Below are 23409 nucleotides of genomic sequence, written 5' to 3' on the forward strand. Positions count from 1 at the left end.
CCCATGTGACGCCAGTGGGTGGCAGGGTTCGCCATCACCACGCTCACTGGCGCACGATCACTTCGGACAGGTGGGTGCTGCAAATTGTCCGAAGGGGCTACTCCCTCCCCTTCGAGACCTCTCCTCCAGCCATGCCACCGCAGAACCACCGTGTGTCGGGGGACCACTTGACACTTCTGCAGGAGGAAGTTACGGCCCTCTTGGCCAAGGGGGCCATCGAGCGCGTTCCTGGGCCAGAAGTAGGGCGTGGTTGTTATTCCCACTACTTTCTGGTGCCCAAGAAGGACAAGGGGGGCCTACGTCCTATCTTGGATCTAAGGAACGTCAACGGCTTCCTCCGGAAGGAGAAGTTCAAGATGTTGACGTTAGCTCAGGTCTTGGCTGCTCTAGACCCGCAAGACTGGATGGTAGCGTTGGACTTGCAGGACGCCTATTTTCACATCCCCGTCCTGCCGGCCCACCGGCGTTACCTGCGGTTCACGGTAGGCCAGGAGCACTTTCAGTTTATCGTGCTCCCCTTCGGCCTTACCAGCGCCCCACGGGTGTTCACAAAGGTGATGGCGGTGGTCGCAGCCCATCTGCGCAGGTTAGGGGTTTCAGTCTTCCCCTACCTAGACGACTGGTTGTTGAAGGCGGGCTCGCCCCAGACAGTCGTCCACCACCTTCAGATGACGGCAGACCTCTTGCACGGCCTGGGGTTCTCCATCAACGTGCCGAAATCACACCTGTGTCCCTCTCAAAAGCTCCTTTTCATCGGAGCGGTTCTGGACTCGGCGCAGTTTCGGGTTTATCCTCCGGAACGGCGGGTTCGGGATATTCAGGCTTTGATTCCCATCTTTCAGCCGCTATCCCGAGTCTCGGTCAGGTTGACGCTGCGGCTGCTGGGACTGATGGCTTCCTGCATCCTTCTGGTGCATCACGCCAGGTGGCGGATGCGGGCTCTGCAGTGGGACCTGAAGTTTCAGTGGGCCCAGCATCAGGGCAACTTGTCCGACCACGTCTTGATCTCGGAGGGCACTGCGAGACAACTGCAGTGGTGGCTTACGGACCGCGATTGGGTCAGGGGCAAGTCCCTCTCCCTTCCCCAACCGGAGCACGTTGTCGTGACGGACGCGTCCCTCCAGGGCTGGGGTGGCCACTTGGGAGAGGCAGAGATCAGAGGCATCTGGTCTCCGGCGGAGTCCCGGCTCCATATCAATCTGTTGGAGCTACGGGCGATTCGTCTGGCACTGAAGGCATTCCTCCCCTTTGTCAACGGGAGTGTAGTGCAGGTGTTCACCGACAACACCACCGCCATGTGGTACTGCAACAAACAGGGCGGTGTGGGGTCGTGGACCCTTTGCCAGGAGGCTCTGCGCCTCTGGCAATGGCTGGAACGTCAGGGCGTGACTCTGACGGTTCAACACCTGGCAGGTTCTCTGAACGCCAGGGCGGACGAACTCAGCCGTCGGTGCTCGATGGATCACGAATGGCGTCTGAACTCGGACGTGGCGCAAGGCATCTTTCTGCAGTGGGGAGAGCCTTGGTTAGATCTATTCGCCACAGAAGAGAACGCGCAATGTCATCAGTTCTGCGCGTTGGAGTTTCCAAGACGGCACTCGCACGGCGACGCCTTTCGGCGCGAGTGGAGTTGCGGTCTGTTATACGCCTTTCCGCCTATACCACTTCTGCCCAGAGTGCTGAAGAAGATCAGGCGCGACCGGGCCCAAGTTATCCTTGTGGCTCCGGACTGGGCTCGAAGGTACTGGTATCCCGAGCTACTCAGCATGTCAGTCGGTCCCCCGATCCGCCTGCCCCTTCAGGAGGACCTTCTGTCGCAGCAGCAGGGGACGGTCCTCCACCCGAACCTGTCCAGTCTCCACCTCCATGCTTGGAGATTGAGCGGCGGCAGTTGAGGCCATTTGACTTGCCTCCTGAAGTCTGTGATGTTATTCTGGCAGCCAGGCGTCCCTCCACTAAGTCGGTATACGCCTGTCGGTGGAACAGATTTGTGGCATGGTGCACAGCAAAGGCTGTGGATCCTCTTTCTGCCCCTCTTTCGGAGGTTCTTCTGTTTCTTCTTTCTCTTGCCCAGCAGGGCTCTGCTCTGGGCACTATCAAGGGCTACCTTTCTGCCCTTTCAGCCTTTTTGAGGCTTCCTGATCAGCCTTCTTTGTTCAAATCCCCGATTGTAACTCGATTCTTGAAAGGCATCACTCACATGTTTCCACCTGTTCCGTTTGTGATGCCTCAGTGGGATTTGAACCTGGTTCTAACTTTCCTGATGTGCGCTCCCTTTGAGCCCCTTCATTCTTGCCCTCTCCGTCTCCTGACTTTAAAGACGGCTTTCCTGGTTGCCATCACCTCTGCCAGGAGGGTGAGTGAGCTCCAGGCTCTTTCTGTCCAACCTCCTTTCCTGTCCATTCATCCTGACAAGGTGGTTCTGAGGACTAGACCTTCTTTCCTGCCCAAGGTTGTTTCGGCCTTTCACATCGGGCAGTCCATCACCCTCCCTTCCTTCTTCCCGCCTCCGCATCCTTCAAAGGATGAAGAGCGGCTCCATCGTCTGGACCCAAAACGTGCGCTTTCATTTTACATGGATCGCACACGCCAGTTCCGGGTGGATGACCAACTGTTTGTTGGCTACGTGGGTGCGAAGAAGGGACGGGCGGTTTGTAAACGAACCATCTCTCGATGGGTCGTCCTCTGCATCAAAGCGTGCTACTCTTTGGCTCGGAAGGAGCCTCCTGTTGGGCTGAGGGCCCATTCCACTCGGGCCACGGCGGCTACTACTGCCCTGGGCCGGGGAGTCCCCTTGCAGGACATTTGCCAGGCGGCTACGTGGGCCTCGCTGCACACCTTTGCGAGGCACTACTGCCTGGACAGTCAAGTCCGGAGGGATGGCTTCTTTGGCCGTTCTGTCCTCCAGGACTTTCTGGTGTGGTTTTGTATTGGTTCGCAGACCCACCACCGGGGTTGGTATTGCTGGGGTATGTATTCTAAGGTAAGGAATCTAACACTAACGTGTTTCTTTCAGATGAACAAGTTACTTACCTTCGGTAACGATATATCTGTAAGAAACATTAGTTAGTGTTAGATTCCTTACCGAACCCACCCATCCTCCCCGTTCTGCGAACTGATACCTAGGGTTAAGGTCATCCCTTTCAGGGCCCTAGTTTGTACATGGCACCAGTGTTGGTTCTGAATACAAAACAGTTTTTTAGTCTCTGTGCACACTTGTTTTTAGGATTTATTCCGATACTTAATAATGCTTGGTTTAGCGCTACGCGTTGTCACACGATGCCTATTCGTGTCTTTAAATTGAGGCGAATTGTGCGGAGGTTGATTAACCTTCACTAACCGTGCGCTGTAGTTCAACTTGAAACTTTAACTTGTTTCTTCTCCTGTTTTGAACCATTATTTACAAAAGTTCATGACTCCATTTTTTCTTTCTTTTGCTTAGAGTTTTATTGATCAGATACTTTTCTTGATTCATTCATGAATATTTGACATTTCATATCCTTGAGTAATCATAATATCCTTACAACTCTGCCCAATGCATTTCGGGTCAGGTCATGTGACCCTTCGTCAGGGGCCTGTGAATAAAGACGAATACAGGACCATCACCTTGAGTATCATATAAACATAACACATTCTAAAATGTACCAGCAGTAATAATAGGTTCAAAACAATTAATATGCTAACGTAAATCACGAGTATATCTACATAACCAATGGATAAAACATGTCCTATTAATGTGATGTGATGGTCTGGGGTTTACATAAATGGCGTGTGTTAAGTAGTTAGAAATTTGTTGAGATTCGTATCCAAAGTGCTGCACTAGAGCGCAAAAACGGGAAAGAAAATACTTGCACAAGTGTGTAGGTCAAATTAAAGTTAAGGCGAGGGTAACGTGACCAGGCGCGCGTGGCGCCGAAATCGTGCTCAGAGGGTAGAATGACACTTACGCAAGTCGGTAGATATCAGCAATTCCACAAGTAGCGGGCGGGTACAGCAAAAGAGCTCCCTTAGGTACCGGGCCGGTAGAAGGAGAACACTCGCGGTAGTGTTTTTAAAGAGCGAGTCGGGTTCCGATCACGTGAGCGGGTGTTGGTAAAGGAAGTCGAAGAAAGACTTCTAGTGATGTTATGGGCAAAATATCGAACATCAAGGAGAGATGTCCAAATTGAGAGTAATTATAAGAATTCATATGCAATGTGTGCGATCGAGGAAAAATAAAAAACATGAAATACATAAAAAAGTCCCGTCGTTAGAGTTTACTGAAGGATATGTGGAAACTGAAAACAGACTAAAGGACTGACCATGGTGAAGGGACAAACAATGAAGTGTAGGGTGTGAGGTTAAACATAAATGAGAATAGGAGATTATATTCAAAATGGCTGTTCATTCCATTATTCTCTAATGATAATGATATAACTGTAAATCAACATTGATATATACATGGTCACAATTAGAAATACCAATGGGGCATTTTCTTACAACATTTGGTTACAAGAGTTCCCAAGCGGGGGTAGGAAAGGTCCTTAATGATGCCATTTACAGGAAACATGAAAATTCTATCCGGTCATTCATCCCGGATGGTTGTAAGCTATTTAATTTCTTGATCCAGAAAAATTCGGCTCTCAGCCGTTGTTTTGTGGGGTCCATGTCGCTGCGTTGTGGTACAGTCTCCAATACCGTGAATCTCAGTTGAGAGATTTGGTGATTTGCTTCATCCCAATGATTGGCTATAGTTGATTTTTGGTTATGCAGTCGGATATTAGATTTGTGTTCTGTTATTCGTATTTTAATTTTCCTTTCCGTCTGGCCTACGTATATCTTGCCACATGGGCATTTGATAGCGTAGATAGTGTTGGTGGTGTCACAGGTGCTGTTGTGTTTTAAGTCAATTTCATAACCTTGGGTAGGATGTCTGAATTTATTGCCCACTATAACATTGTTACAGTGGGTGCAGTTGAGGCATTTGCGCATTCCTTTGAATTCAGATTTTTTCATTTGATCAGGAGCGGTGGTTAAGATTTCTTTTAGATTTTTTGATCTTTGGAATGCAAATGTAATGTTGTCATTGTACAGGTCTTTCAAATCTGGTTCCATTTTAATTAAATTCCAGTGAGTTTTAATGATCTTTTTGATTTTCATGGCTTCTGTTGAGTATTTGAGTACACATACTGTTTTTTGTTCTGTTGGGTTCGACTTAGGTATGAAGAGTCTTTCTCTTGGAATAGTTTTAATTCTTTTCATGGATTCGTCTAGAACAGTAGTTGGGTATCCTCTTTCGAGGTATTTGTTGATTTGATCTTGCATAGAGATTTCTAGTTGTTGTGAGTTTGATGTGATGCGTTTCAACCTGATTAGTTGTGATATAGGTAGATGTTTTTTCAGAGTGATGGGATGAAAACTTTGAAAATGTAGGCTTGAATTCCTGTCGGTAGGCTTGATATGAACTTGCGTGAGGAATTTGAGGTCAGACATATTGACTTTCACGTCCAAAAAGACGATGGATTCTTGATGAATATTGTGGGTGAATTTGATTCTTTCGTATCTGGTATTGATTGTACTGATGTTATTTTCAAGTGTCATTTTGTCTCCTTGCCATAGAAGAAAAATATCGTCTATGTATCTTCTGAATACTACTAGATTGTTTTTCCAGTCTGGATTGTTAAGGATAAAGTCAGTCTCGAATTTAGACATGAAGATACATGCATACGCTGGGGCTCCTCCAAAGCCCATAGATGTTCCGTTACTTTGGTTGTAAAAGCATTGTTTCCATTCAAAATAACTATGAAATAGGGCAAATTGCATTAATTCCAAAAGGAATATTTTATGGCTTTCATCCATTTCATTACTTTTGAGTAGGCTCCATTCCAAGACTTGTGGAATTGCTGATATCTACCGACTTGCGTAAGTGTCATTCTACCCTCTGAGCACGATTTCGGCGCCACGCGCGCCTGGTCACGTTACCCTCGCCTTAACTTTAATTTGACCTACACACTTGTGCAAGTATTTTCTTTCCCGTTTTTGCGCTCTAGTGCAGCACTTTGGATACGAATCTCAACAAATTTCTAACTACTTAACACACGCCATTTATGTAAACCCCAGACCATCACATCACATTAATAGGACATGTTTTATCCATTGGTTATGTAGATATACTCGTGATTTACGTTAGCATATTAATTGTTTTGAACCTATTATTACTGCTGGTACATTTTAGAATGTGTTATGTTTATATGATACTCAAGGTGATGGTCCTGTATTCGTCTTTATTCACAGGCCCCTGACGAAGGGTCACATGACCTGACCCGAAATGCATTGGGCAGAGTTGTAAGGATATTATGATTACTCAAGGATATGAAATGTCAAATATTCATGAATGAATCAAGAAAAGTATCTGATCAATAAAACTCTAAGCAAAAGAAAGAAAAAATGGAGTCATGAACTTTTGTAAATAATGGTTCAAAACAGGAGAAGAAACAAGTTAAAGTTTCAAGTTGAACTACAGCGCACGGTTAGTGAAGGTTAATCAACCTCCGCACAATTCACCAGTGTTGGTTCTCTCATGGCTCTGCGTCTCCTGGCGCGGAAAAGCTGTGTGCAAAGAACTGACGTCAGCGCGCGGAGGCGGCGTCTATGTACTCCAGCGACGTCATCACGGCGCACGACGCCGACGACGGACGCGGAGCCGCAGGGGACGCCTGCAGACGACGCCTACCGACGCGCAGGGGTACTGCTACGCAAAAGTTTCCGGATCCAGACTGACGCCTGGGGATATTCTAAGGTAAGGAATCTAACACTAACTAATGTTTCTTACAGATATATCGTTACCGAAGGTAAGTAACTTGTTCTTCAAGGCTACTGTGCTGGTGAAAGCTTGTTTGAAATGCCCAGGAGTCCACACCTTTCCTTATGTTGACACCTGCTTCTTAAGAGTAGACTCTTCACACCAGGTCTGGGTAAATACCCAGCTGGCATGCCGTCTGCTGCTCTAGCTGGGTTGTCAACATGCTAAACTCTTCAGTGGAATTCTTTAGCATCCCCAGTTTATAGGAATGGCCTTATACATGGTTAGGAAAAGGGGATATCTCTCTCCGGAGACAGTGTCTGCCATTCTCTATGTGGTTTGCTCCTTTCACTGTGGTGTAGATCGTTAGTCAGTAGTTTTTCTCCACTCTCTAGGACCCATAGTGTGTTTCATTGGATATGCCTGAGTTTGAAATGGCTTTTGCAGGTTGTGATTTTAATCTCTGAGGAGATATGAGCAAACCTGCATAGGTTAATCTTTGGGTACTATCGCCTTATGTTGGTTTCTGTAGCAGGTTCTGCCCTCAGGTATTGTGGTTTTAGATACTTTCTACTGTTTTGTGCAGCCCAGATAGTGTACTCATTCTCATGGAGACTCGTTTGCATCATTCTGCTGGAACGTCAGGCCTTTAAAATTGCCATGGCATCCTTCTTCTCCTTAATGCAGGGGTGTATGGTGCAAGTCCCCATGGAAAATTGCTCAGATGATGTCAACATAAGGATGCTACCATTTCAGTGTGTGAAGAGAACCTAACACGCTGGTGTTACTTATTTAGACATGGAGTATCAGTCGTGACTACTGACCTAACAGTAACAAAGCACACTCAAGCAGGCAGTCTGAACAGATTGGTTCTGACTGATGACATTTCATCTCTGGGGCACTCCAGCGATGATTCTTTTCTCCATCTGCATGAGTGACACATGTCCTCACTTGCTCCTAGGATTTTGTCTCTTTTCTTCTTTACATACTGCACCTGTATCTCCACTCTGTGTTTTTCTGACCCTGCCTTTCTGTGAATCTTAGGAAACTGAAATTTCAGCGAACAGACAGGATCCCTGTGGCTCCCAACTGGGCAATAGTGGCATGATAATCCACCAAATCATATTTTCCTGCAGGTGGGCTGGTATTGTACCAAATGGTGCACATCCTTTTGCTGGTGGTGGGGAGGCAGAGAGGCACACCTGAAGTGACTGGTTTCTTTCAGAAGGCATAGTTGACATAGTCCTTCTACCAAAACATTTACACATGTGACTGGAAGGGATTATTTTCTTGGTGTGTGGCCCATGAGGTTAACACACTTTTTTACAGGAGCCAACAAGACCAACAATCTATGGTCTTTTAGTTTAGTGATGTTGAAGGGGTATCTTGCCACATTTTCAGCCTATAAGTGGTACTCCAGTGCAAGCTTCCTTTTGTCCGTTGCTTAGGGATCTTAAGAGAGTTTTCCTCCTGAAGCGTTTATTTTTATTTCTTAGAGTCTTACCTTTATTTTTTAACATTTTTCAATAGGTCCCAAACCTTCTTGCTTCTTTAAACTATTGTTTTGAATACTGTATTTCTGGTGCCAAGCACTTCAGCAAGATGAGTTGGGCAGTTGCAGCTGCACATTTCTTCTGCGATCACATAAGCGTCTTCTGGCCCATCTTAATAAAGGTTGTTTCCAAATTTCATCTGTACCACTAGATCAGCATTCTTATGTGCTTTCCCCACACTCACCCTACTTAACAGGACAACCATTTACATTGCCTTTTTCGGCAAAAGAGCTTTTAGCTTCTTTGTGAATGAGTCCAGGAGATTTCGGTTAGACCAACAACTTTTTGTTGGTTTATCAGGTGTCGAAAAGAGGCAGACCAGTTTCAAACAGACCATCTATCTTTAGATTGTCGTATACATCAGAATTTGTTATGTACTAGCATAAAAGGGATCATCCATCATGTATTTAGGACGCTCTACTAGAGTTACGGGGCAGTTTAGGCAGGTCTTCATATAGGATCTCAAACTTACAGAAGTGTTGTGCTTGTAATGTCTTGTAAGAACTTGTAATGTCTTGTAAGATTGTGCTTGCAACGTCCTAGACAATGAACATTGATTTTAACCCTGACCTGACCCTTATCTTTACCCTTTCCTTTTTACCTTCACCCCATTCTATCCCCAAGCCTTACTCTAACCCTGATACAGACCCCATCCTTGATTATTAAGTGCTGCAACTAAAAATTTCAGCGTATTGTATTTTCAGTGAGTTCATCATGCAATGAAATGAGTGTTAAGAAATGTTTGAATTTAAATGTGTTTTTGGCGACAATACTTGCCATGAGAGGAAATTATAGGACTCCCTACACACCATATTGCTCAGGAGTAGTGCTGTTGCCATTTGAAGGCGACCCCTAATGTTCTTGACATCTCTGAAGATTTCCATGAGGCAGATGAACTTCAAGGACTGGAGCAGTTAGCCAGCAGTGTTTTAAACCAATATGTATGCAGCCAAGCCCGACGACACCTGTACATTTCAAGAGTTAGAGCCATGCAGGTGTGGTTAGCTGGATCCACCTTCACACTACAGACATTTCTGCAGGTAGCTCCATTATGTCTAAATCATTTGCTTTCTCCATATCATCTGGTTATCAGGATTTTTGTAAAGCTTCCTCACAGATGTCCTGTTTCTTCAGTCCTCCACTTACAGAAACCTCTGGACAGATGAGGAGATGCGATTTTCACTTGACTGAGAGTCTCAATTTTTTACTTTGTAAGCAAACTTTCTCTGTAAATTCTATATCTGTTTGACCTGATCTCCTCTGCTCTGAATATTACTGCTTAAACCACCTGCTCTTGTAAATAGTGCTAGTTGCTTAGAAACATTTCAAAAGAGCTAGTCATGGAGTGCTTGAGGCTCCAAAAACCTCAATACTTTACAAACATGTTCTGCCTCAAAGGATGACTTAACTTGCTCTGAAGACTCTTCGACCTGGACTGAAAGGTGGAAGTCCATGTCTGTGCCTGGAGCTCGCAGTATGTGTAGAGTGTGCTATAGAATTCCTTATCCAACTTCTTTGGTCATTTCAGCAGCAACTCTTTGAAATAAAAAAAACTGTTGTGTAATTCTTGGTGTTATGGTGTTCACTCACTACATTTAATATGTTTTTTATACTTCCAAAGAATCGTTTTTGGAGTTTTAACGTAATTCACTATTGGGTGCCCGGTCTGGGTATTTTAGGCACTGATAAATTCACTTCTTTTTTACACTGAAGTATTTAACAGTTCGAATTTTGTATGCCAGTTTTGTGGAAGGCCTTATGTGTCGCCTTAAAGTTTTCTTTTAATTACCTTAAATACAGCCAGGCATTAAAATCCCATCAATGCAAAAATGTAGTAATAACCCTGCTTATGCCTGTGCCGAGATGACTGGACTCAGTTTCGTCGAAACTATCCTAATGAGTCATATTCCTTTGCCCAATCTCTTTGTGAATGGCGTCTGTGGGTTTAGACCATGGATGGAGGCCGTTTTGCTTACATAGTTGACTAGTGCACTCGCAGGAGACTGAGTTTGTCCTGGCGGGAATCCGGCAGGCCTTTATTTTTCAGAAATAGATTAACCCTTTCTCCTATTTAGTATAAATATAATAGTCTTGCGGCCTTCAAATTACTTGCTAGACCAGAAATTCTGATTATCGTCGCATGAAAAATTAAAAAAAATGAAATGGAAAGACGATGGTTGCTTCGAACAAAAATGGATCCTCTGAAATGGAAGGAATTCAGCACTGGTCGCACTGCAGTTTTTGGACTATTATTGCACCGTATAGTTATATCCTAGAACGAACATCTGCATAGTTCTCTTGCCACATTTTTCAATAGTTATTCTAATGTAGAAGGTTGAGGGATGAACCTAACATGGGTTAATTTATAATCAAAGTTTGGATCAATTTGTGTTCCATTAGAATCAATAGCATGGGTGACGAATCAGGGATACTATACAGAGATTGGACTGTTTTGACACTGCTGCTTTTTAGAAGTCCAGGGCGCTTGAACGTAGTAGGAGTTGACTCAATGTTTGTTGTGTTGTAAAAAATACCAGTTGATGCTTATTCAGTAATCAACTCTACCAACCACCATATCCTGACTTTTTCATCTAATTATTTTTTAGCACATTTTTTTTTTTAGCACTTTCTCGAGCCATACATGAAAAGGCAACAGCCACCTCTGCCCTTTCACGCTGAGTCTTGGTCAATTTAATGATACGCCGATTACAATCCTCTGCTTAATGGAAGTCTGAGTTAGCTTTGTCAGGAAATGTTAAATATTTTCCTTTAGGTAGGTGGGGATTTGTGAACTGTTCATCTGCATGTGCTTTTCAAACCTGCAAGGTAAGCTAAGCATTAATCTGTCGGATATAGCAAGGTTATTGTGCTGTCATACCATTAGCTCTTCACTTTCTCATTAAAAGAATGAAGATAAGGGCGAAGGTCAGTATATGAATGGATGCCTAGACTCTAAGATGCTCTGTTCATAGACTAACTGTGGCCTTATTACAGATGGCGCCCCCAAGGCCCTTCGGTTTTATAGAAGGGGATGGAGACGCTTGTGCTTCCTCTTCAATACCGATCCCGCTGGCGTACACAAAGTGCCAGCACTATCAACAGAGGGCGTACCCTCTTTTGGGGCGTTCCCTATGCAAATCAGCGAATTTCTTTGACACTGCGGCCCGCACCATAAGACCGACGTGGGCGCAGATTCAAAGAAGGCCTCAGGAGGCACACTGACAGTGTGCCATTTAAAAGGTGGCACACTGTCAGTGCGCCTCCTGACAGCAGCCCTCTGCAGGGGGTAAAGTCACTGAATGCAACCCGGCTGCAAGGGGATCTCTACACCCCTTTGAAAGTGGTTTAAAGGAGCGACTGCTCCATGTTTTCACATGAATACACTGCCTCCAGTGCCCCGCGAGGTCGCGGCTACCATGGGGGCAGCGCATACACCATAATGGGGCACATTATCACTGTTTGCAGCCGGCACACCTTATGAAAGGTGCACTGAGCGCAAACAGTGATAATGTGTAATACGGCCCAGGCTTTTAATGATTTCACAGATTGCCTTTAAAGCATGATTGAATTGACGTTACTGCTTCCAGTAAAATAGCTCATTGTATTTGCGCTCTTTATAAATATCTATTTTCCTCACCTTAGGCTTGGAATTTCGTTTCACATCTGCCAGTTCTAGAGGTCAGTGTAAGTATTAAAGGCTGGATTGATGACAAGGGACAGTCTGAGCAGCGGCTCCCCACTACAGCAGCAAGCATGCGAGAAGACAGCACGTGGACCAAGTTAAATGCTGACCAGGAGTACGTGCTTCAAGTGAACCTGCAAAGGATCCACACGGGGCACCAAAAGGTAGCGTATTACACATCTCATCTCTCTGGATCCTAGTCAACAATCACATAAACATTGATAGTGAAATAAATAACAGAGGTTATTTATGAATTCTATTCTAATGTAGAGATTTGTCTTCACTAGAAGGTAATCATCAATCATTGACCACCCATACGATCAATGACCGCCCATAAGTTAGCTGTAGCTGCGTGCAGTTAGTTGGCCACTAGATTTTATGCAACTAATTTTCTGCAATTTGAATTATGTCAGAACTGTACACCACACAGTGGCCATTTTACCACATCCTAGGTGTGCTTCTTCTTTCATAAGTGAGGTCCTCCAGACCACACGCATAAAGCTTAATTTCTACTCCCTATCATGAAGTTGTCTGTTGCATGTGTGAAAATGTAAGTGAGAGAAAGCGTTGGCTACATTTACATCTTGAAATAAAGTGAAGGATTTATCTAGAGCTCTAGTGTATTTATAATTGAATAGACTTTATTTAGAGTATATGTGAAGTGTAAAGTGATACAATGTATGCGCTAGAATCATAAGCATATGTACTATCTAAACACTTAATAAATGTAAGGCTTTTTGTGCTGTGCTGGCTGAGCCGTCTTTTCAGATCCTATTCCACATTTTCATGTGGTTTATATACTCATCCCTTCAATTTCTCTCTTAAGGATTGCTTGCATCATAGTCTGTGTGAGTGCCTAAGTTTCCTTTTGTTCCACAACTTTTCATTGTTGTTTGCCAATTATTTGCTTATTACCACTCTTCCACTTTCTTTTGTCCACCTAAAAGCCGTCATACATTTTTCTTACTATGTATTGATCTTCTGTTAATTCTGCTTCGATCTTTCGAATTCTTGCTAGATTTTCAGTGAAGCGATCTGTTTCTCCTGTGTCACTGTTTAGCTCCAATTCATTCTTCAGTCAAACCCCACATAACCTAGAGGAGGTGGAGCATTAGCTTTCTCTATCACCCTTCTTGGCCCCTTCTGTCAACCTTGTCTCCTGTTCCCTGCGATTGACTTCGATAATGTATTCCGTTCTCTGGCCATTCTTCTTTTGCGTTTTGTACCAACTGTTGCCACCCCCATGCAATTGTGCATCGTTTCTCCTTATATTCCTTAGGAACTTCTTCCTTCATCTGTACTGTCCTGCTATATCCTCCTTTTTAAACTGAGACCTCAATTCTCTCTCTCTCTCTCTCTTTCTTTACCCACTCCCAGACACAATCAGAGTTTCCTGGTGCTATCATTTTATATTTCCAGGTTGGTGTTCTCCCTTAATCTTCCTTCACCACTTTCACCTCCTTTGCACATTTGTGACTACCTTTTTTCATTAAAAGCTACTCAACCTTAATGTACCTGGTTCCTGTTTCATTTCTTCTTTTTTTCCCCTACCCTCCTTATCTTTTGACCAAGCCTATACTCCTCTTTTATCTGAAAGAAACACATAGTGATTGATTCCTTACCTTAGAATTACCCCCAGGCGTCAGACTGGATCCAGAAAGTTTTCAGCCGCAGTACCCCTGCCGCGTCAGAAGGTGGTGTCGTGCGGCTCCACGTCCGTCGTTGGCGTTGTGGTCGCCGAGATGATGTCGCTGCAGCTACTTAGACGCCAACCCTCGCGCGCTGACGTCAGCTCTTTCTTTTTTCGCGACAGCAAGCGCAGGTTCGGAGAGAGTGGTACCCCCAGTCATTTTTTGGCGGAGTTTTTGAAGGCTTTTTGTCTCTGTTTTTTTGAGTTGATCGACTCCTGGTGTTGTAGGGAGCCCGGTTTCAAGTCTTGCAGGGACTGTCATCGGAGGATGTTGGTGATGGACCTGCATCGCTTGTGTCTCTACTGCCTGGGGCACGACCACGACCCAAACTCATGCCCCGACTGCCGGGCCAGAGCGCCGAAGACTTTGCGGGATCGGTCTCGAAAGTTGCTTGAGGCCCGGCATTCGTCTCCGCGCCACTTAAGGTCTCGTGGGAGGTCGAGGGACCGGTTGCAAAGCCATCACCATCGTTATTCAGGATTGAAGTCTTAGTACTCTGGGTCAGGTAAGACGAAGCACAAGAAGTCGAAGAATCGTCATCGCTCGCCGACTTCCCATCGCGGCTGAGGGTGCGGGTGCTGCCTCCCCCGCGGCTCTGGCGGAGCCTACGGTGTCGCCATCGGCCTACGCCCCCTTCACGGGTCTGTCGGCGACTCCGGCCCAACTGCAGGAATTTCTGTCAGCAATTGCCCGCCTCTATGGTCCGTCGGGCCCCGCCGGCTCGCCTTTGGACCCCGTGGGCCCAATTGGGGGCCTGCCCTTCACTGTCGGCGGCTCCAGGATTGCTGTCGGCTCCAGCCTGGTGCCGCAGGGCCCCCAAGGATCCAGGCCTGGATTCCGGTTGATGCCGGTTGACCTTGTTACACCTCCATCGACGTCGACCCCACCAGGACCACCTCCAGCGTCACCAGTGGCACCGGACGATGTCGCCCCCGGTTTCAGCCCCGACATGGACACGGAGCCGGAACGGCGTCGCTCTGCGCCTTTTCCGACGTTGATGGGACCTTTCTACCCCTATGTCCAGCCTTCTTGTTTTCAGCCTGTACATCAGCCTTCAGAGGAAGGGGAGGACTGGGAGGGGTCTGAGGACCCTCTCACAGCTCAGTGTTAGTATGACCCGGACTGGGCAGAGGAATTGGGTGACGCCAGTCGTCTGGACACCTCCCCTGACCCTGGCATGCTCACTCCTCCTACCGTGGCTATGGAGGAGGGTTCAAGTTATACAGTAGTGTTGCGTAGGGCGGCGAAGGCCCTGAACCTCCAACTCCCTGCGGTGGCCATCAGGACAAACCTCCTGACAGAAGTGCTTCAGCCGGTGGTTACCTCTGCGGAGCCACTGCTGCCTTTTAATGAGGCACTTTCTGACGTTCTTTTGGGCACCTGGTCCAGGCCAAACCTAGGGGCCCCTGTGGAATGGAATGTGGCCCGATGCCATTGCCCGGCCCGGGCGACCCCATATTCCTCTCCCAACACCCCACCCCTTAGAGCTTGATTGTCCAAGCCTTGACGTCCCAGAGCGCATTCCCTACCGTACCCCCGGATAGGGAATCCAAGAGACTGGGACAATTTGGGAAGAAGATTTTTTCTTCTGCCAGCTCAGGGCTGCGGTCTGAGAACATTGCATGCTTCTTGGCCCGTTATTCCCACTCTGTGTGGGATTGGGTGGTGCAAGTGCTGCTGCAGTGTCCGGAGGAGGCGCGGACGGTGCTGCCGCCAAGTTCATAATCCGATGTGGCCTTGACACCGCCTACTCGCTGGGCAGGGCGATTCCCACAATAGTGGCACTCCTCCGTCGTGCCTGGCTTAGGACCATTAGCTTCTCAGGGGGTGTCCAGAACACCCTGATGGACATGCCCCTTGATGGCATTTGCCTTTTTGGCAATAAGTGCGTTGGAGCGTTTTAAGGACTCACGGGCTACGGCCAAGTCCTTGGGCCTTTCGGCCACTCGCCCTCCTCCGCCTTCTGCTTTTCGCTCCAGAGCCACCAGCCGCAGCAGCAGCAGTCTCAGCGCGCCCGCGGATGTGGGACCCGCAGAGGCAGGGGGCAGCGAGCGGGTCAGTCCATTTCCACCCCGGCCACTACTTCCCCCAAACCTTCCTAGTCCGGTCTTTCAGCATCATCAAACGCCCAGTGGTCGGCAGGATTCGCCATCACCTCCCCCAATGGCGCACCATCACTTTGGACAGGTGGGTTTTACAAATAGTCCGAAGGGGCTACTCCCTCCCCTTCAAGACTACCCCTCCAGCCAAGCCACCTCAGTACCACTGCATGTCTGGAGATCACTTGGCACTTCTTCAACGGGAAGTCGCGGCCCTCTTGGCCAAGGGAGCCATTGAGCATATACCTGTGCCAGAAGTAGGACGTGGTTGTTATTCCCACTACTTTCTGGTGCCCAAGAAGGTGAAGGCCCTGCGTCCTATCTTGGACCTCAGGAACGTCAATCGCTTCCTCCGGAAGAAGAAGTTCAAGATGCTAACTCTTGCTTAGGTCTTGTCTGCTCTCGACCCTGGAGACTGGATGGTAGCATTGGACTTGCATGATGCATATTTCCACATTCCCGTCCTGCCAGCCCACCGGCGTTACCTGCGGTTCACGATAGGGAAGAGCATTTTCAGTTTACAGTGCTCCCCTTTGCCGTACCAGCGCCCCTCGGGTGTTCATGAAAGTGATGGCAGTGGTTGCAGCTAATCTGCGCAGATCAGGGGTTCCAGTCTTCCCCTATCTCAACGACAGGCTGTTGAAGGCGGGCTCGCCCCACACAGTCGTCTCCCACCTCCAGACTACGGCCGACCTCCTCATTTGCTGGGGTTCTCCATCAATGTGCCGAAGCCACACCTGATTCCCTCTCAGAAGCTTCTCTTCATCGGAGCTTTTCTGAATATGATGCAGTTTCGGGCCTATCCTCCTGAACAGCGAGCAGGAAATTCAGGCTATGATTCCGATCTCCCGGCCTCTATCCTAGGTTTCGATCAGTATGACCCTGCGGCTGCTGGGCCTCGTGGCCTCCTACATCCTACTGGTTACTCATGCCAGATGGCATATGCGGGCTCTGCAGTGGGACCTGAAGTTCCATTGGGCGCAGCATCAGGGGAACCTGTCCGATTACGTCCAGATCTCAGAGGGCCCTGCCCAGCAGCTGCAGTGGTGGCTCATGAACCGACTTTGGGTCCAGGGCAGATCCCTCTTCCTTCCCCAACCAGAGCACACAGTGGTGATGGACACGTCACTCCTAGAATGGGGGGCACATGGGAGAGGCGGGGATCAGAGGCCTCTGGTCTCCAGCGGAGTCCAGGCTCCATATCAACCTTCTGGAGCTTTGGGCGATCCGACTTGCACTGAAAGCATTCCTTCCTTCTATCAAAGGGGAAGTGGTGCAGGTGTTCACAGATAACACCACCGCCATGTGGTACTGCAACAAACAGGGCGGGTTGGGGTCTTGGACCTTATATCAGGAGGCTCTGCGCCTCTGGACATGGCTGGAACAGTAGGGCATTTTCCTGGTGGTTTAACACCTGGCAGGTTCATTTAACTCCAAGGCGGACAAACTCAGTCACTGGTGCATGATGGATAACGAATGGCGTCTTCACTCGACGTGACGCAAGGTCTCTTTCGACAGTGGGGAGAGCCTAGGTTAGATCTATTCGCCACCGAAGAGAATGCGCAATGTCAGCAATTCTGCGCGTTGGAATTTCCAAGGCACCACTCGCTAGGCGACGCTTTTCATCACGAGTGGAGTTGCGGTCTGTTGTACGCCTTTCCGCCTATACCACTTCTGCCCAGAGTGCTGAAGAAGATCAGGCGAGACCGGGCCCAAGCCATTCTTGTGGCACCAGACTGGGCTCGAAGAGTTTGATATCCGAGCTACTCAGTATGACGATCGATCCCCGGATCCGACTGCCTCTCCCGAAGGATCTTCTGTCGCAGCCTCAGGGGACGGTCCACCACCCAAACCTGTCCAGTCTCCACCTCTTTGCGTGGAGATTGAGCAACAGCAGTTGATTCCTTTTGACTTGCCTCCTGAAGTTTGTGATGTCATTCTTGCAGGTAGGCGTCCTTCCACTAAGTTGGTATACGCCTGCAGGTGGAGCTCTGCTCTGGGCACTATCAAGGGCTACCTTTCTGCTATTTCTCAGGCTGCCTGATCAGCCCTCTCTTTTCAAGTCCCCTGTTGTAAATAGATTTCTCAAAGGCCTTACTCATCTTTTCCCTCCTATTCCTTTCGTAATGCCACAGTGGTACTTAAACCTTGTTCTTACATATCTAATGGGCGCTCCCTTTAAGCCTCTGCACAACTGTCCTCTTAGTCTGCTGACCTTAAAGACTGCTTTCCTGGTTGCCATCACCTCTGTCAGGAGAGAGAGTGAGCTCCATGCTCTTTCTTGTAAGCCTCCTTTTCTATCTGTTCATCCGGACAAAGTTGTGCTCAGGACACGTCCATGTTTTTTGCCAAAAGTTCTTTCTGCCTTTCACATCTGGCAGACCATCACTTTGCTCACCTTCTTCCCGCCTCCGCATCCTTCCAGAGAGGAAGAGAGGCTCCACCATCTGGACCCAAAACCTGCCCTCTCGTTTTACTTGAACCGCACACAACAGTTCAGAGTGGATGCCCAGCTCTTTGTTGGCTACGATGGCGCCATGAAAGGACTATCTCCCGATGCTTTAATACTTCGGACTATCTCCAGATGGATCGTCTTAAGTATTAAAGCATATTATTCTTTGGCTGAAAAGGAAGCTCTGTTGGGGCTACGCGCCTATTCCACCAGGGTGGTGGCTGTCACTACGGCGTTGGGATGTGGTGTCCCCTTACAAGACATATGTCAGGCAGCTACGTGCACCTCGCTGCACACTTTCACTAAGCACAGTCTCTCTTGACTTGGCCTAGACAGTCAAGTCAAGAGAGACTGGTTCTTTGGGCGTTCTGTTCTCCGTGACTTCCTGGTGTGATCTTGGTTCGCAGACCCACCACAGGGTTGGTATTGCTGGGGTATGTATTCTAAGGTAAGGAGTCTATCACTATGTGTTTCTTTCTGATGAGCAAGTTACTTTCCTTCGGTAACGATATATCTGTAAGAAACATTAATAGTGATAGATTCTTTACTGCCCCACCCATCCTCCCCGTTCTTCAAACTGATTTCTAGGGTTACGGTCATCCCTTTCAGGACCCTAGTTTCAAGGCACAAGTAGTCAGTATCTTGGATGGCTCTGCATTTTCTGGCGCAGAAAGTTGTGTACAGAACGGACGTCAGCGCGCAAGGGCAGCGTCTAAGTAGCTGCTGCGACCTCATCTTGTCCTCCGCGACGCCAACGATGGACGCGGAGCCGCACAACGTCACCTTCCGACGCGCAGGAGTGCTGCTGACGAAAACGTTCCCGATCCAGTCTGACGCCTGGGGGTAATTCTAATGTAAGGAATCTATCACTACTAATGTTTCTTACAGATATATCGTTACCGAAGGTAAGTAACTTGTTCATTTCTTCTATTGATTCTGTTTCCTCCCCCCTTTTGCCCCACTCTTAAGTCCGCTCATCTTTGCCTCACTTCCATCTTCTATTTCTTATCCTGTGCTTACTGTAATAAACGTATCTTGAAGAAGTTCTCTGCTGGTACGAATTTGTCAATCCTGACTCCATATTGCACTCCTCTCTGCTTCTCTAATGCCAATCTCTTCAACATTTTAGATCCTGTACTTTTCGTCCTCCTCTGCTTCACCTACTTATCTAATTTCCTACTAATACCTTGATCTTTGCCTCGTCGACTAGAAACATAGATATATTTTTCAACCCTTGAGTGTGTATTGAAGGGTTCATAACTACCACCACAACTTCAGCTCAATACCAAATAGTGAATGTATGCCAACTACGAATTTCTCCCATTCCAAACAGCTAAGGCAGTAATTAATTGTCTAGTATTTAGTCAATTGGATCATTGCAATAGCTTGCTTGTGGGCTTGTTCAATACTTCTTGCCCCCAGTGCAGAAGGTTCTTCACTTTTTTACGAGGATATTATTCAACTTTACTAGATGAACTTCCATCACTCCTTTTCACCATGGAGCTTGAGGGCTCTCAACTAAAAACATGGCTTCTACAAGCTGTTGACTATTCTTTTTTAAAGGTATTGGTGGTATTTTCCTACACTACCTTGTAGGCACTATGGCCTGCTACACACCAACAATTTGCAATCCGCAAGCTTGAATATGCTGGTCGCATCAACATCACTTGATAACAGAGCCTCCCCCACACTCTGGGCCCGATTTTCGTATTCACAGAAGGCACTTACTCATTTCGGTATTCACAGAAGTTAGGAGTCCTAACTTTAGGACTCCTAAATGCATTCTGTGAATACCGAAAGTTTTAAAATTAGGATTTTTCTCAATTCAGTAGTAGTAAAGTTAGGACTCCTAACTTTAGGACTCCTAAATGCCTTCTGTGAATACCGAAAGTCTTAAAATTAGGATTTTTCTCAATTTAGTAGTAGTAAAGTTAGGACTCCTAACTTTAGGACTCCTAAATGCCTTCTGTGAATACCGAAAGTCTTTGAATTAGGATTTTTCTCAATTTAGTAGTAGTAAAGTTAGGACTCCTAACATCTGAAAGAAACACGTTAGTATTGGATTCCTTACCTTAGAATATCCCCAGGCGTCAGTCTGGATCCGGAAACTTTTGCGTAGCAGTACCCCTGCGCGTCGGTAGGCGTCGTCTGCAGGCGTCCCCTGCGGCTCCGCGTCCGTCGTCGGCGCCGTGCGCCGTGATGACGTCGCTGGAGTATATAGACGCCGCCTCTGCGCGCTGACGTCAGTTCTTCTTTTTTCCGCGCCAGTACGCGCAGATCCGAAGAGCACTACTCCGGTCTTTTGACCAAGTTTTGTTAACTTTCTTTATCTTTTTGGTGCCTGGTAGGATGCCCGGTTTCAAGAATTGTGACGGTTGTGACTGCACGATGTCGGTCACGGACCATCACCGGCTCTGCCTCCGGTGCCTGGGCCCCGACCACGACGTGGACGCCTGCGTCCATTGCCGGGCTCTGACTAATAAGGCTAGACGGGAGCGGTCCCGCAAGCTACTCGAGCTCCGGGTGTCGGCCCCGCGTCGGGAGCGGTCCCGGTCCGGCCGGAGGTCCAGGGAGCGTTCGAGGGAGCGGTCGCGGAGCCGCGCCGGACGCTCCGGAAGTCGTCACCATTCGTCGGGCTCTTCAGATAAGAAACACAAGAAGTCGGGGCGTCGTCATCGTACCCCCGACTCCCCCCGACGCTCGCGCAACGCGGCCGGGGGTTCGGGTGACCCCAACCCCGCGGCTCCGCGGGAGTCGCCGGCGCGGCCTGCTCCATACCCTCCGGTCCCTGGGCAAGTTGCGACGCCTGAGGAGATTGAGGCGTTCCTCATGGCCATGAGGGCGCTCACTTCTCCGACGGGGCCTACGGCGCCTTCGGGGCCAGTGCTACCGTCTGGGGGCCCTGGCGGTTCAGGTGTCCCTGACTCAACGCCATCGGGTGCTCCGGCCCCGGTGCCGCCGACGGCTCCGACCCCGGCGCCGCAAGGGCCTTCGGGGTCGACGCCGGCTGGCCTGCCGGCCTCTCCGGCGCCGATTCCATCGGGGTTACCCCCGACGCCATCCCCGCGCAGCGCCGGTTCCCCTGTGCCGGCTCTGGCCGGCGCCGGGGCTCCGGAGCCGGCTCCGGGCGGCGTCGTCCCCATACCCTCCCCGAATCCGGACGCGGAGTCGGACCGACGTCGCTCGATGCCGGGCTCGACGCCGATGGGGCCTGTGAACCCCGAGGAGCCGGTCTACAGTGTTTACTCCGAATATGGAGATGATGTAGAGTACGGAGAGGGTTGGGAGGGGTCTGAGGACCCTCTGTCACGTGAGTGTCAGTACGACGTGGACTGGACAGGTGATTTGGGTGATGCCAGTGGTCTGGACGACTCTCCTAACCCTGGCTTTGTCTCTCCTCCTTCCGTGGCATTGGAGGAGGGAGCTGCTTATTCAGTGGTGTTGATGAGGGCTGCCAAGGCCTTACACCTTGAGCTCCCCGTCGCGGCCGTGAGGCCTAACATCCTCACTGAGGTCTTCAAACCGCAGTCATGCCCACAGGAGCCACTGCTGCCGTTTAACGAAGCCTTTTCAGACGTTCTGTTGGGCACGTGGTCCAGGCCCTCTTCAGGTTCGCCTGTTGATCGGAACGTGGCCAGACGCCACCGTCCTTGTCCGGACGACCCCAAGTTCCTGTCCACCCATCCCACCCCTGAGAGTCTGGTGATCCAGGCCTCGACTTCCCAGACCCCATTCCCGTCGGCCCCGCCCGACCGGGAATCTAAGAGGTATGACCAGTATGGCAAGAAGGTCTTCTCGTCCCTGAGTTTGGGACTGCGGTCTTGCAACACCGCTTGCCTCTTGGGCCGCTACACCCACTCTGTGTGGGATACGGTCGCGGAACTGCTGCCAGAATGCCCCATGGAGGTGCGGGCGAAGCTCGGCAAGGCTGTGGCTGAGGGCCGAGATGCAGCAAAATATTCCATACGGTGTGGTCTTGATACGACCGACTCGCTGGGCAGAGCGATGTCCACGACGGTGGCGATTCGTCGCCACGCCTGGCTAAGATCCGCCAACTTTTCGGCAGATGTCCAGAATGCCTTGATGGACATGCCGTTTGATGGCTGTCGCCTGTTTGGTGACAAGGCGGACCACGCGCTGGAACGCTTCAAGGACTCCAGGGTCACGGCCAAGTCCTTGGGTCTCTCGACCCAGCGCCAGCAAACGGGTTCGTTTCGCTCCTTTCGTGGCCAAGGAAGGGGCGTCCCCACACGTGCTGCCAGCCACGCGCCGCAACAATCTTTTCAACGCGGTGGCGGCCGTGGAAACCGCTGTGGAGGCGGTCGGGGTCAACGGCGGGGTCAGGCCACACCTCCCCCCGCAGCATCTGCCTCCAAATCCTCCTAGTCCGTGCTTTCAGGCCCATGTGACGCCAGTGGGTGGCAGGGTTCGCCATCACCACGCCCGCTGGCGCACAATCACATCGGACAGGTGGGTGCTGCAACTCGTCCGAAGGGGCTACTCCCTCCCCTTCGAGACCACTCTTCCAGCCATGCCACCGCAGAACCACCGTGTGCCGGGGACCACTTGACACTTCTGCAGGAGGAAGTTACGGCCCTCTTGGCCAAGGGGGCCATCGAGCGCGTTCCTGGGCCAGAAGTAGGGCATGGTTGCTATTCCCACTACTTTCTGGTGCCCAAGAAGGACAAAGGGGGCCTACGTCCTATCTTGGATCTACGGAACGTCACCGGCTTCCTCCGGAAGGAGAAGTTCAAGATGTTGACATTAGCTCAGGTCTTGGCTGCTCTAGACCCGCAAGACTGGATGGTAGCGTTGGACTTGCAGGATGCGTATTTTCACATCCCCGTCCTGCCGGCCCACCAGCGTTACCTGCGGTTCACGGTAGGCCAGCAGCACTTTCAGTTTATCGTGCTCCCCTTCGGCCTTACCAGCGCCCCACGGGTGTTCACAAAGGTGTTGGCGGTGGTCGCAGCCCATCTGCGCAGGTTAGGGGTTTACCTAGACGACTGGTTGTTGAAGGCGGGCTCGCCCCAGGCAGTCGTCCACCACCTTCAGATGACGGCAGACCTCTTGCACGACCTGGGGTTCTCCATCAATGTGCCGAAATCACACCTGTGTCCCTCTCAAAAGCTCCTTTTCATCGGAGCGGTT

At 49.2% G+C, this 23409-nt stretch overlaps 1 protein-coding gene across 1 annotated transcript in view; it reads left to right on the plus strand.

The window, feature by feature from the left end:
• The window catches only part of ASCC3 (activating signal cointegrator 1 complex subunit 3), a 2217780-nt gene that overhangs the window by 2180985 nt on the left and 13386 nt on the right, over positions 1 to 23409 (plus strand). The window contains exon 40 of the mRNA XM_086926668.1: positions 11977 to 12180. Coding sequence (XP_086782794.1) covers positions 11977 to 12180 — 204 coding nt within the window. The remainder of the gene's footprint in view (positions 1 to 11976; positions 12181 to 23409) is intronic.

Source organism: Lissotriton vulgaris, chromosome 6, assembly GCF_964263255.1.
Source record: "Lissotriton vulgaris chromosome 6, aLisVul1.2, whole genome shotgun sequence".
Classification (NCBI taxonomy): Eukaryota; Metazoa; Chordata; class Amphibia; order Caudata; family Salamandridae; genus Lissotriton; species Lissotriton vulgaris.